Here is a 15,227-nt window from a genome sequence, read left to right on the forward strand (position 1 = left end):
GCACACTTGTAATCCTGTGTAAGAGGCTGAGATAGGAGGATCGTGGTTCAAAGCCAACCCAGGCAGTAAAGTTCAAGAAATTCTATCTCTAATTAACAAGGGGTGGGGGGGGGGGGGGGAGAAGCAACTGGAGGCATGGCTCAGGTGGTAGAATGCCTGCTGTGAGCCAAAAAGCCAAGCTCAGTACCAGCACAAAAACAAAGAAAGAAAAAAAATATGCACAGTAATATAGCAGCAATGAAAGATTGTACTAAGCCTCCTTAGTCCTTGACAAGTTGGACACATTTTTGGAAAACAGAAATACAGAGGACCTGAACATCATTTACAAGCCTGCTTTTTCCTTTTGTGCCAGTACTGGGGCTTGAACTCAGAACCTCAGCCTAACGCTTTTTCTTTCATTCAAGGGGAGTGCTCTATCACTTGGGCCACACTTCCATTCCCGGCCTTTTGCTGGTTAAGATAAGCAGCTCACGAACTTTCCTGCCTAGGCTGGCATCGAACTGCGGTCAAGAGCAGCTAGGACAGCGGCTTTGGTCCACCGGCCCATAGTGGCTTTGTAACTTCCGGTCCCCAGTAGCAACACCTGCCCCTTTCAATCGGGCCGCCCTTCTTTAGGCTCCACCCCCCGGCCCAGAGCCCGCCCCTCCCACTCTAGCCGAAGGCCGGATGTCGCCGCTGATTGGCCGGCGGAGTCGCAGCTCGATGGCGTCAATTTAGAGCCAGCTATGCCTGAGATTGCCGGCGGGCCAAGGCCGCTTGCCAGCCGGGGCTGGTGGCTCTAGCGTGGCGGTCATGGGGCGTGGGGAGCGGAGACTTCACCATGAGTTTCCTGATCGACTCCAGCATCGTGATTACGTCCCAGGTGAGTCACCGGTTCCCCACGTCTGGCCACCCCTCACCCTCTCTCCGGCGTCGCCCTCGGGGCGTTGGGGAAGGGGTCGACGACGCGGCCCGCGCCCCGCCACGCCTGCACCGGGAGAAAAGGCGGCCCCTGCCTGCGCGCCCCAATCCAGCATCCACCCCAGACGCTCTGTGTCGCCCTCGAGGGGCGTCACCCGGCCTCGGCGTTAGGAGCCCGTTCCACGACGAGGGCAGGTTCCCACACATCCCTGGGGCTTGGGGACGCCGCCGCGGACCCCGGATGGCCCAAACCTTGGACGTGGCGTTCGGGGTGAAGGCTCTTGCTTTTCGGGCCCTGGTTTGGGGTGCAGAGGTGTTTGCCCAGTGACTTGGAAGTGTAAGGTTTCGTTTGTGCACTGACACGTCACCCTTTGCCCTCCGATCCCTTTTTTCTGATCGTTTTCAGACCCATGTTCATTCCTACAGCCACCATGTATCATTCATTTATTCCCATAGTGCAAAACTCGGAGGATACAACAGATTAAGACACAGCCAGCCATCCCTGCACGCTAGGACGTGTCTACTGAGCTTTCTGCTTTTGTTAGGACCTTTGTCGTTGCTCAGTTGGTTGTTCTCCTGGTATTTATCATTTATGTATTTATTTTTTGAGATTCTATCTGGCCCCTAGCTGTATACTCACCTCCAAATAAAAGCCTTGGAGAAGTAATGATTGGAGCAGGGCACAGGTGACTCACATCTGTAATTCTGGCTACTCAGGAGGCTGAAAGCTGAGGCTCTGGTTCAAAGCTAGTCCAGGGAGACAAATCCTGTATAGACTTTAATCTGTAATTAACCAGTAAAAGGCTGGAAGTGGGGGTGGGGCTCCAGTGGTGGAGCCCGAGGCTTGAGAAAAAAAGCCAAATGTCAGCGTTAGACCTTGTACCAGACCCAGTACCAGCACCAAAAAGAAAAGAGCCAGGTGCTAACGCTGCTCAAGCCTGTAATCCTGGCTGCTCAAAAGGCTGAGATTTGAGGATCATGTTTCAAAGCCAACCTAGACAAGAAAGCCAGCGAGACTCTTATCTCCAATTAACCACCTAGAAACTGGAAGTAGAGCTGTAGCTCAAAGTGGTAGCCTTGAGCAGAAAAGCTTAAAGACAGTGCCCAGGCCCTGAGTTCAAGCCCCAGAACTCTCTCTCTCTCTCTCTCTTTCTTTTTTTTTCTCTCTCTCTCTCACACACACACAGAATAAGTTTCACACATGTATCCACAGGAGATACTAAACTGTCCAACTTGCTCTGAACTAAGACCCAAAGAACTCTTTATATCAAATATTCCCTATCCATTTCCTGTCATTTAGATAATAGCAAAAAATAAAAGCCATTCTAGGTAAGTTTTACCCTCAATCAAAGTGGTCTTTCATTCTGGCCACCTTTTTCATTTCTGTGTTTGATTTTCTTCTCAACATTAATTGTTATTGTTTATTTGTGTGGTTTTATGTTTTGGTTTTTGTGACCTCTAAAACCCAAGGTACTGTCTTTCTTGTTCCCTCTATACTCTTTTAGTATCTAGCCCATAGTGGAGACCTAGTAAGTCTTAATTTAATAATAATACCTCTTTGAAGAGATGCAGTTACCCTGGAAGTCCCACAAACACAACACAACACACACACACACACACACATACACACACACACACACACACACCATTTTCCCTGTTTTATATGAACTGAAAGTTTTATTTGAAATAAAATCTAAAATCAGCAGACAGTATCTTTATTTACTAATGAAGTACAAACACCTTAGTATGGTTTATATTCCTAGGTTGGAATGCTGGCTTTTAGGGGTGGTGTGTGTGTGTGTGTGTGTGTGTGTGTGTGTGTGTGTGTGTGTCTTGTTTTGTTTTGGTGCCAGTACTGGGGCTTGAGTTCAGGTCAGGATGCTATGCCTTAACTTTTTTTTTTTTGCTCAAGGCTGGCACTCTACCACTGTACCATAGTTCTACTTCTGCTTTTTACTGGTTAATGGGTGACTTTCCTGCCCAAGCTAGCTTCGAACTACAATCCTCAGATCTCACCCTCCTGAATAGCTAGGATTACAGGTGTGAGCCACCCGTGCTTTTAACACTTAAGCACTGGCTCTCACCCTGTCTGCTTTTTACTGAAGACTCTCTAAGCTTCTTTTTTGGCCACTCCTGGGGCTTGGACTCAGAGCCTGAGCACTGTCCCTGGCTGCTGCTTGCTCAATGCTAGCACTTTACCTCACGAGCCACAGTGCCATTTCTGGCTTTTTCTGTTTATGTGATGCTGAGGAATTGAACCCAGGGCTTCATGCATGCTGGGCAAGCACTCTACCACTAAGCCAGATTCCCAGACCCTCTCTAAGCTTCTTAAGCTGGCAATGTTATTATTCCTTCAGATTTCCACAGTCACTTCTCTTTCTGGACCTTTTCCCCATATTCCTCATTTCTTACTCTTGGCTACCTCCTATTCAGCCTTTATACCTCAGCTTGGATATCCAAGTAGCCTGTCCCAGACTGGATTAGACCATGGGCCATATACATGCTGCCATAGTACTTTGCACCTACTTCCCTTTATAATGATGCCACCCCAGATACTGAGTTGTAATTACTTGTTTCTCTCCTCTTGGAGAGCAATTCTTTACTTTCTTATTCACCATTTTGTTCTAGGACCTGATACTAATAAATATTTGTTGAATGAATAGAAGGGCGAACTAATGATTCAAGAAAAATATCTTTTCCAGTTCTTTAATACCTGCCTTGCTAATGACTGTCTTTTCTTTTTAATCTATAGCTAATTTTCAACCTAGAGACCATTTTTATAACCATTATCTAACATAATATTTTGAACACTCTATTCAGATAAGATTTATAAGTTCCAAAGTTCACTTGGCCCCAATATCAAAAGTCTGTTGTGCACAATTCTAAAACTATTATTTTTTAATCAGAAGTTGTATACCTTCCATATATGTATGTATGCACTTTCCTTGTACATACTTTTTAGATCTTGAATAATCTTTCTAGAATTCCAATTTATTGTAGATGCAATAAATTGTCTTTAAAAAAACAAAACAAACCAAGCACCAATAACTCACACCTGTAATCCTAGCTACTTAGGAGGCTGAGATCTGAGGATCACGGTTCAGAGCCAGCCCAGGCAGCAAAGTCTATGAAATTCTTATCCTCACTACTCGGGAGACTGAGATATGAAGAAAACAGTGCTAAGCAAGCCAGCCCTGAGGACCTGTGTCCAAGCTCCAATATGGGCGCACGTGTGCGTGTGTGTGCGCACGCGCACACACACTATTATTTATGTTTACTCTAGAAGTCAGTTGGAAGGCAGAAAATAACTTCATAAAATTCCTAACTAATACAAGAAGAAAACTGGAATTACGTCAGTGTGTGTATTTGTAGACAGAAGGTTCTGTTTACTAATGAAAAGCCAGCTGTCAGCTTGTCAGCTGCTGTGTGAGTTTGACTCAAAATCAACAAAGATGGGATCCTTCACTCTTGTCTTCACACTGAGATGGAAACTACTTGTTTAGACTCAGCAGGGTGGTGGAGAAGCTAACAAGGTTCTCTGAAGGACGCATACAAAAAGTACGGTCCTTCTACCCCTACTCCTCTCCTATTTCTGTTTTGTTTTTGTTTTTGTTGCCAGTCCTGGGGCGTGGACTCAGGGCCTGAGCACTGTCCTTGGCTTCTTTTTGCTCAAGGCTAGCACTCTACCACTTGAGCCACAGCACCACTCCGGCTTTTTCTATATATGTGGTGCTGAGGAATCGAACCCAGGGCTTCATGTATACAAGACAAGCACTTTACCACTAGGCCATATTCCCAGCCCCCTCCTCTCCTATTTCTATGTCAACTTCTCCCTGGAGTTTTTGTTTGTTAAATACTTGACAACAAGGATCATTTATAAGCCAAGAATCCCTATCCCTTATTTGGAAACTTCTCTGGTTCATAAAATGATTAGCATAACATTACACCTTTTCTGTAGTGTGAATTATTTTATCTAAGAGCATTTCACTTTTTAGGGTAGTGAATGACTATTCTCTGAAGTAAGTTATCTAAGTAGATAATTGTATTAAAATATTAATATATTACTAATCTAATGTTATATATAATTGACATCATAAAATAGTCACCTATAAGGCATTTCCCTAGAGAAGATGTATATTAATGTTCTTTCTTCTTTCTCCTCTAGATTCTTTTTTTTGGATTTGGGTGGCTTTTCTTCATGCGCCAGTTGTTTAAGGATTATGAGGTAAGGAGAGCTGTGTTATTATACTATATGAATTTAAATTATTTAACCTGGGACGAAAAAAATGCTCTGTCAGAGAAAGCTCATGTTCATTTCCAGGACAACAAGCTTTGCCACTGAAAAACTGTTGTGTGCAACGGTGAGGCTTCAGCCTGTGATTAGTATATTTAAAAGTGAAAAGGTTCCCGGTTAGGGAACCAAAAAAAAACAAAAAAAGTGAAAAGGTATTGTATGCAGGGATAGGGGAGGGGGGGTTGCTGGAGGAAAGTGAAGGAAGGGCTGAAGTTGTCCAATAATAAATGTACTCATTGCCTCACTTGTAAAGCTGTAACCCCTCTGTACATCACCTTAATAATAAAAATAAAATTATATTTTTAAAAAAGTATAAAGATGCTGGGTACTGGTGGCCCACACTTGTAATCCTAGCTATCCAGGAGGCTGAGATCTGACAATTGCAGTTCAAAACAAGTCTGGACCAGCAGATTCTATATTTATCTCCAATTAATCAGCAAAAACCTGGAAGTGGAACTGTGGCTCAAGTAGTAGAGTGCCAGCAATTAGGCCCTGAGTTCAAGCCCCAGTACAGTACAGTGAATGAGTGGATGAATAATGTGAAAAGGAAAGCTAGTCCACAGATATCCCAGGAGTTGGGAGCAGGGGACATGATTCCTTAGTCATAAGGACATTCACCCATAGCAATTATTTTTTTTGTCTTAAAAATTTGTCTGTGTGGGCTGGGAATATGGCCTAGTGGTAAAGTGCTCACCTCGTATACATGAAGCCCTGGGTTCGATTCCTCAGCACCACATATATAGAAAAAAGCCCGAGGTAGCGCTGTTGCTCAGGAGATAGAGTGCTAGCCTTGAGCAAAAAGAAGCCAGGGACAGTGCTCAGGCCCTGAGTCCATGCCCCAGGACTGGCAACAAAAACAAAACAAATTTAAAAAAAAAATTGTCTGTGTAGCAGTGAATTACCAGTCTCACGTTTTCAGTTAATGCCAAAATCCTAAGACTAAATCTACTTTTTATCTTTAGCTTTGGATCTAGAAAAACCATTACCTTTTTTTTTTTCTCATTTATTGTCAAAGTGATGTACAGAGAGGTTACAGTTTCATACGTTATTGTACTATTTGTTGCCTCCTCCCTCATTCCCCCCTCCCCCCTCCCCAGCTACCACCTTAACTGGACATTTCCTAAGTAATCCTCATTATTCAGTAATAAGAGCAATAGTTATAGACTACTGGGTCATTTCTAGAGTATTCTTCATTAAGCCTCCCTAGAGAATTTGAGTGGGTGTTAGAAAGTGCCTGGAGCTTGGAGATTTCTATTTTGTTCAATACTTGAAGGCTTCTGATAGAAGGTTCCAGAAATGATCCAAGATCTGTAGAGGGCCAGCTAATGAGAGCACCAAGTGGGTTGGGAATATGGCCTAGTGGTAAAGTGCTCGCCTTGTATACATGAAGCCCTGAGTTCGATTCCTCAGCACCACATGTATAGAAAAAGCCAAAAGTGGCACTGTGGATCAAGTGGTAGAGTGCTAGCCTTGAGCAAAAAGAAGTCAGGAATAGTGCTCAGGCCCTGAGTTCAAGCCCCAGGACTGGCAAAAAAAAACCCAACAAAAACAAAAGAGAGCACCAAGTACCTGAATTCAAGCCCTGCTACTGGCACAAAAACAAAATGGTGTGCAGATCTGTGGGTGTTTTTGTCAGTGAGCATTGGGAATTCTAAGTGTTGCTCTGGCCCTTTCCCCATCCTGTGCTCTGTCTTCTAACCACAAGAGAGCGGCCTGGCATTCACAGGTACTTCCTACCTTGATGTACTTTTGCTCCAGGCCTCACTTCCAGTGTCTAGATAATTTCTCCAGCGTAAGTATTCTGAATCATCACTGAAAGAAGATTTTCCACTGAGTATTTCTTTCTGACTTTGGACAGGTGCGTCAGTATGTGGTACAGGTGATCTTCTCCGTGACGTTTGCATTCTCGTGTACTATGTTTGAGCTCATCATCTTTGAAATCTTAGGAGTGCTGGACAGCAGGTGAGTAAGGACTGCCAAAGCTGTCCCTCCCAGAGGCTGCCCATTCCTTATAGTATAGGTCAGCTGAGACAGAAAGCCCACCCTGGGGATAGCTCAGCCTGGGGCACTGCAACAGTCCTCCTCTCTGCAGGTCTCATAAATCTCGTAACTAGTTTGGGAAAGGTCATTAGTTGCAGGAAAAAATATTTGAACATTAGCTATGAAGAATTCAACTATTCATGAGGATATGAGAGCCCACAAGCCTCTACATCCCAGCTTCTCTTCTAGAAGCTTTTTTTTTTTTTTTTTTTTTTTTTGTCAGTTAAGAGGCTTAAACTCAGGGCCTGGACGCTATCCCTGAGATTTTTCGCTCAAGGCTAGTGCTCTACCACTTTGAGCCACAGTGCCACTTCTAGTTTTCTGGTGGTTCATTGGAGATGAGAGTCTCATGGCCTTTCCTGCCTGGGCTGGCTTCCAACCGTAATCCTCTGATCTCAGCCGCCTGAGTAGCTAGGATTACAGGCATGAGACATCTTTCTAGCATTCATTTTTGTGAAAGTGCATATTACATTGTTCAAAAGGACTTCACCATGGTATTTCACATGCACAGATCCCATACATTAATCAGATTAAACTGTGACCTACTCTCTCATTTCCCCCACCCCCAAGAGCCTTTGGAAGACTAAAAGGAAAGTTGCTGCTCAGCTCCTCCCCTCTGGTGCTATTCCTTGATGTTTCTTTCAGCTCCCGTTATTTTCACTGGAAAATGAACCTGTGTATTATTCTGATCATCTTGGTTTTCCTGGTGCCTTTTTACATTGGCTATTTCATCGTGAGCAACATCTGGCTGTGTGAGTATGCGCCTCCTCCCATCCCACCAGCACACATTGGGTTGCATGGTAATGGGGCTTACTGTCCTGGACAGCTTTATTTCCACGTTTCCATAGCTGCTGCTGTTTGGAGCATCTGCACATCTTAGAATGCCCACAAAAGGAGTACTCCGTGAATAATGAGAGCTTTTGTCCTGCTAAGCTTTACTTCTGCCCTTCTGTGCTGATTCTTGTGGTGGTGGTGCCAGTACTGGGCTTAAACTTAGAGCCTCAAGCTCTCACTTGGCTTTTCTAATCAAGAATGGCATTCTAGGGCTGGGAATGTGGCTTAGCAGTAGAGAGCTTGCATAGCACAGATGAAGCCCTGGGCTCGATTCCTTAGCACCACATAAACAGAAAAAGCTGGAAATCACGCTGTGGCTCAAGTGGTAGAGTGCTAGCCTTGAGCAAAAGTAGCCCAGTGACAGTGCCCAGGCCTTGAGTTCAAGACCCAGGACTGGCAAAAAAAAAAAAAGAAGATGAATGGCATTCTACCACTTCAGCCACACCTCTACTTCAGGCATTTTGCTGGCTGGATAGTTGGAAATTTGTATACCCTGGTTGGCTTTAAACTGTGATCCTCAGATCTCAGCCTCCTGAGTAACAAGGATGACAATTTCTTTCTTTCTTTCTTTCTTTCTTTCTTTTTTGCCATTCCGGGGCCTTGGACTCAGGGCCTGAGCACTGTCCCTGGCTTCTCTTTGCTCAAGGCTAGCACTCTGCCACTTGAGCCACAGCGCCACTTCTGGCCATTTTTTTTTATATATGTGGTGCTGGGGAATCGAACCCAGGGCTTCATGTATACGAATCAAGCACTCTTGCCACTAGGCCATATTCCCAGCCCCAAGGATGACAATTTCTTTAACTGAATCTACATCTTAACTTGAGCCAAGTTTCTCTTAAGGTGTAAGGGTGTGCTCACTAAAACTTGGGTAGTAACATCACCTATTACGTTGATACCCAGCTAAATACTAATTAGCATTAGCATAAGCTTATTTTCTTTTAAGTAGAACAAGCTCTATAGTAGATAACTGTTTTCCCTTATGATCTTTTCTCCTCTTAGTGCATAAACAACAGCTGCTTTTTTCCTGCCTCTTGTGGTTGACCTTTATGTATTTCTTCTGGAAACTGGGAGAACCATTTCCTATTCTCAGCCCAAAACATGGTGAGTACATGGGGACAAGTGGCAATGTGAAGAAGGGTTGTTTGGCTTTTAAATTTTGAATAAAAAATGGATATGGTTCTTAAATTTTATTCTAAAAGACATCAGATTTTGAAGCCAGGTGCTGGTGGCTCACATTTGTAATCTTAGTTCCTCAGCAGTCTGAGATCTGAGGATCAAGGTTCAGAGTTAACCCAGGCAGTCAAATCTATATGATGCTTACCTCCAATTAATCAACAAAAAGCCAGAAGTGGAGGTTTGGCTTAGGTGGTAGAGTTCCAGCTTAGTGGAAAAAGCTAAAGGACAGCACCTGGTCACTGAATAGCTCAAGTCCTGGTACCAACACACACACACACACACACACACACACACACACACACACACACACACACGAGACCAACAAAAACTGCAGGCATTTGCCTTTAAATTACTCATCCATACGTTCAGCCCAATTATTTTTATTTAAATTATTTTTAATTTTGTTTTACTGTAAAGGTGATATACAGAGGGGTTACGGTTACATAAGTAAGGTAATGAGTACATTTTTTGTCGAAGACTATTACCCCTCTCTCATTTTTCTCCCACTTTCCCTTCCCCCTGACTCCCCCCCACCCCAAGTTGGAAAGTTCATTTCCAATGAAGTGTCTTATGAGTATCACTGTTGCATTGATTCACCCTTTGTCCTTTGTCTCACCACTTTGTTATTCCCCATCCCTTCCCTAAATCAGATAAACTTATATACAAGACACAGGGTACCAAAATAAAAAACAGTGACAACAAGGGATAAGCCAAAGGAAAAAGAAAAAAGAAATAACTTCACACAGTACATTAAAAAACAAGACCCAAAAAATGTCTTTTGTTCCCATATCTTGGACTTCGTTTCAATTAGCATCATTTTATATGGTCATATATACATACCTATTGAGGTATTGTGATTCTCTTCAGCCCATTTATTTAAGTGCATTTTGTATTTAGTGGCTGCAAACAGGAATAAGATGCAAGCTAAAGAGTATGGCCTTTGAGGGACACACATGTCTCAGTCACATGTAACTAGCAGACAATGTCACCTGCCATTTACTTTTCCAAGAATTGCTTTCCTAATTTTTTTTGTCACAGCTTTTACTGAAAGCACTTTGCTTTGTTAGAGTCATACTCCCTAAACGAAACCGTTATTAAGTGGTACTTACAATTACTGCATTTTACTGTTGTCGTGGCCCATGTCTATGTCTTTCTATATATGATAGAGAAACTCCACATCAGTCATTAAACATCAGCTGCTCTGAGTTAGGTCTGAGTAATGGTGGGTGTTGTGAGTGGTGGTTTTTTAGAGTAGAGGTGAGCACTGTCTCACCACATTACCTGACTGTGTACTTTGGCGATTCCAGGCATCTTGTCTATAGAGCAGCTCATCAGCCGGGTGGGCGTCATTGGGGTGACCCTCATGGCCCTGCTGTCTGGATTTGGTGCTGTCAACTGTCCCTACACGTACATGTCGTACTTCCTCAGGTAATGCATGCAGTCTCTTCTTATTCCCCATGACTCCAGTACACATGCCATGTTGTACCACTGTCTTCTGTATTTACATCTTAGATCTGTGATCTCTTCTTCCTCCGTCCCTATGTGTGTCAACTTAAGACTCTTTCTAAATGAGTTATAGCACTCATACTGATTGTGTCATTTGTCTTATTTGTCCTGTATTCTTTTCTTCTTTTTTTGAGGGGTGGGGATAGGAGTTACTATGGTTTTCACTCAGCCTTGTGCTTGCTAAATGGGCGTTTTACCACTTGAGCCACTCTGCTGGTCTCTTTACAGTATTTTCAAGATAGGGTAAGTAAATTTATACAAACAAATAATAAACACATATTTTAATGTCTCTAGAGCAAAGCTAAGAAAGCTAAGTACGTTCTGCTATGCCTAGACCCCAGAAAAATTAGTTACAAGCAATGAGAGCTCCCAGGTGCTCTAGCTAACCCATTAGCTGTTCAGAAGGCTGAGAGCTGAGGATTTATGTTTGAGGTCAGCTTGAGCAGGAAGGTTCATGGGGTTCTTACCTCTTACCAGAAAAAGGTGGGAAGTGGAGGTGTAGCTGAAGTGGTAGAGCCAGCCTTGAGCAAACGATATAAGGGATAGCTCCCTGGCCTTGAGTTTAAGCCACAGTACACACACACACACCACACCACCCACCAACCCCCCCCCCCCCCTTGCCAATGGTTCATGCCTATAATCCTTGCTACTTAGGAAGCTGAGATCTGAGGACTGCAGTTCACATCCAGCCTGGGAAGGAAAGTCCATGAAATGTTTATCTCCACTTGATCACCAAAAAGCTGGAAGTAGAGCTGTGACTCAAGTGATAGAATGCTAGCCTGGAGCAAAAAAAGCTCAATGACAGCACCCAGGCCCTGACTTCAAGCCCCAGAACTGGGACACAAATAAAGAAATGACAGTGAAAGTATTTTAGTCATGTTTAGTTTAGTCATGTTAATATTTTCTAGAAAAAGGCAGGGTAAAAACCAGAATGTATGTGTTTCTCCAGATAGCCTGTGTTGTGCCCAGGCATAGCCCCTAGCCCCACTAACCATGTGCGCTTTCTGTAGGAATGTAACGGACACAGATATCATGGCACTGGAGCGGCGGCTGTTGCAAACCATGGACATGATCGTCAGCAAAAAGAAAAGGTGAGGGTGAGCCTTTCAAAGCCTTGTTCTGGGCCTGCTGCTGGTGGTACATGCCTGCATTCCAGCACGTGGAGGCAGAGGCAGAAGTGTGAGGCCAAGGGAGGAAGTTGAAGCCAGGCTGGGCTACATGGAGAGACTGACTCAAAAAACAAAAACAGAAGTATCTCAAAACAACAGTAATAGTATGTTAAGACCCATGGAGTACTTAGAAGAGTGGAGACAATGATAAACTTACTAATAATCTTTACTGGATAACCACTACTTGGTTTTCACTCATTGCCTTCATATATTCATTCCTCTGATTGTTTTAGAAAACCTAATATCAGCCAGGCACTAGATTCTAGGGATAGAATAATGAACAAAGTAATCATTTCTCACCTTCACAAAGTTTATGTTGTTATTGCCAGACACAGTGGCTCATCCTATAATCTATAATCCCAGCTATTCAGGAAGCAGAAGTCCAAGGACAGTATTATCCAAGGCTAGCAAGTGGCAGAGTGCTAGCCTTGAGCAAAAAGAAGCCAGGGACAGTGCTCAGGCCCTGAGTTCAAGCCCCAGGACTGGCAAAAAAAAGAAAGAAAGAAACAGTTATTATTACCCATATACAAATGGTAGCCCAGAGGTTCTGAATTGCAACAAGTATGTTCAAATTTCTTATTTCCTCCTTACCGTAATTCTATAGTTTAATCCATACACAAGTCTCAGGAGAGGAGAGAACCTGAGATATTGGAATAAGAAAAGAAGACTTAGAGGTACCAGCTAATTACTTATGTCTATATGTCTTTATTGAGGTTTTGAAGGTGTGTATTGTGTGTGTATGTGTATATATATATATATATATATACATATATAGTCTGAGCAGCATAAGAGGAACATTAATAGTAAGAGGTAGTCATATAGGAACAACACTATTTGGACTTCCAAGGTTATTCTCTTTGCTGTATTTCTTTTAGTCATTGACAAATAATTAAAAATGAAGTCATAAGCCGTGTGTTGGTCATTTGTGACTCTGTAATCCTAGCTACTCAGGAGGCTGAGATCTGAGATTGTGGTTAAAAGCAGGCCTGGGCAGAAATGTCTGTGCATCTCTTATCTCTAGTTAACTCACAAAAAGCCAGGAGTGGAGCTGTGACTCAAGTGGTAAATCACCAGCCTTGAGCAGAAAAGGCTAAGCAAGAGTATAGGGCCCTGAATTCAAGCCATAGTACCTACACCAAAAAAAATAAATAAATAAATAAAAGAAGTAATGACAAAAGCAACATTTCCAATCCTCTCATACCTGTTGCAGTCAGTTGGCTTTGATCTGGACATGTTATAGTCCAGTTCCCCTATCAGCCCTGTCTGGCCAGGATGAAGGTTTGCTATTCTTTAAGACTTTATTAACTTCAGTGGCTCTCATCTCTCAGAAGGACCAGCCTCCTAACTTGACTTAATGAGCACAGTCTCCAAGTGGTCTTATGGGCATAGAGGCAGCTAACATGACAACACTGGCCCCTGGGATTCATTAGCATCCTTCCTTCACACTTAGTCCAATCTAGAACTAGTTTTGAACATTCTCATCCTTGAGGAGTGATCAGTATTTAACAGTAGAGGGCCACAGTGAGACAGTGCGAACAATGCCATACAAACAAACCTCATAGTTGAAACAGGGTTAAAGGAACACTGGATAAAATTCCTTTTGTGGGGGGGGGGGGGAACAAGGGGCGGGCGTGGGGAGGGGATGTACGCTAGTATTGGAACTTGAACTCAAAGCCTGGACATTATCCCTTAACTTTTTCTCTCAAGGGTAACAGTCCACCACTGAGTCCAGAGCTCGGTTTCTGCCTGTTTTGGATTTTTTTGTTTGTTTGTTTTTCTTTTGCTCAAGGCCAGCACTCTGCCACTTGAGCCACAGCACCACTTCTGGCCATTTTCTGTATATGTGGTGCTGAGGAATCGAACCCAGGGCTTCATGTATACGAGACAAGCACTTGCCACTAGGCCATATTCCCAGCTCCTGTTTTGTGTTTTTATAATTGGAGATAAAGTGTCTCATGGACTTTCCTGCCTGGGCTGACTTTGAACCATGATCCTCAAATCTCAGCCTCCCGAGTAGGATTACAGGTGTGAGCCACTAGCACATGACATTGCACATGGTTCTTTAGGTGAATACACTATTTTAGTCTTTCCTTTAATGACAACTGTAAGTATTAATGGATTATAGCCCTTGTAGTTGATTTTGTGTGTTGTGATGTTATAGTGGTCTCATGGTTACAGACATTCAGAGATGAGGGAGTAGAGCCCAGCTTGTATAGGTCCTTAGGTTGATGGCCTACCACAAACTCTGCTCAGCCTAGACCATGTTGCTTCTGGAGGCGTGTCCTCCTAAGTACTAGGAAATTAGGGACTGCAGACCAGCGCCACAGTGGGAGGGAGGACTGTGGTAAAGGCTGGAAGTGACTGAGACCAGGCCAGAAGGCTCCGGCTTCTGCTGCCTTGCTGAGGTTTGTGTTTTCTTTCAGGATGGCCATGGCCCGAAGAACCATGTACCTGAAGGGGGAGGTGCACAGCAAGCCCTCAGGCTTCTGGGAAATGATAAAGAGTGTTACGACATCAGCTGCAGGAAGCGAAAGTATCCTTTATCTCTCTCTACCCTGGCAGCATTAGGGTAGTCCCTTGTCAGGGTGCTGATGGTGTCCAAGTCACACTGGCCAGGGTAGTGCTCAGGAAATATGATGTGTCCAGAGCCATCTTTCCAGCACCCACACAAGAGCATGAAGTCGTTGCCTTTGATCTGGAAAAAGTCAGTCTTTCCATTTACACAAGAGAATAGACCCAGCAAGGAGAGGCCACCGGTGGTTTGTGGCATAGCAAGGAACAGTACTGTGGTCTCTGCTGTCAGGTTCCTTCCACTACCTTATTATAGTTCCCAACTCTGGAAAAACACAAAACATTGTGGTTCTCTTAAATGGGTGGCTTGTATATGGGATCGTCCATTCTAAAGTCATCAGTATTCTCTTTTTTTAAAAAAATCATTATTAGTAAGTAGTTGTATAAAGGGATTTCAGTTCCATGAGTCAAGTTATGAGTACAATACATCTGGATCTGTGTCACTCCTTCCATTGTTCTCCCCATCTCTCCCCATCCCGTGCATACCTTCAAGTTACATAGTTCAGTTTTTACACAGTGTACATTGAATATAAATGACTACATTTCTTCATCCTTCCTCCCTCCATTACTGTACCTCCCTCACTGTCCTCCCCCCTTGCAGACCATGTTTCCACTTCCTGGAAAGTTGTTAGTAGTCTTAAACAAATGTAAACAGTATTCTTGACAAATATCAAGTAGCTCTACTTCTTCAGCAAATTATTTTCTTTAAAAAACCAAGATGAGCCAGATACTAATGG

General features: G+C 43.5%; 1 protein-coding gene across 1 annotated transcript in view; it reads left to right on the forward strand.

Annotated features, from left to right (window-relative positions):
- Positions 1–699: 699 nt before the first annotated feature.
- LOC125355501 (Golgi pH regulator A) overlaps positions 700–15,227 on the forward strand; it is a 31,263-nt gene continuing 16,735 nt past the window's right edge. Inside the window, exons 1-8 of the mRNA XM_048351904.1 lie at positions 700–862; positions 5,066–5,125; positions 7,053–7,156; positions 7,880–7,986; positions 9,068–9,169; positions 10,552–10,672; positions 11,761–11,841; positions 14,343–14,452. Coding sequence (XP_048207861.1) covers positions 821–862; positions 5,066–5,125; positions 7,053–7,156; positions 7,880–7,986; positions 9,068–9,169; positions 10,552–10,672; positions 11,761–11,841; positions 14,343–14,452 — 727 coding nt within the window. The 5' untranslated portion in view covers positions 700–820. The remainder of the gene's footprint in view (positions 863–5,065; positions 5,126–7,052; positions 7,157–7,879; positions 7,987–9,067; positions 9,170–10,551; positions 10,673–11,760; positions 11,842–14,342; positions 14,453–15,227) is intronic.

Source organism: Perognathus longimembris, chromosome 7 (assembly GCF_023159225.1).
Source record: "Perognathus longimembris pacificus isolate PPM17 chromosome 7, ASM2315922v1, whole genome shotgun sequence".
Lineage (NCBI taxonomy): Eukaryota > Metazoa > Chordata > Mammalia > Rodentia > Heteromyidae > Perognathus > Perognathus longimembris.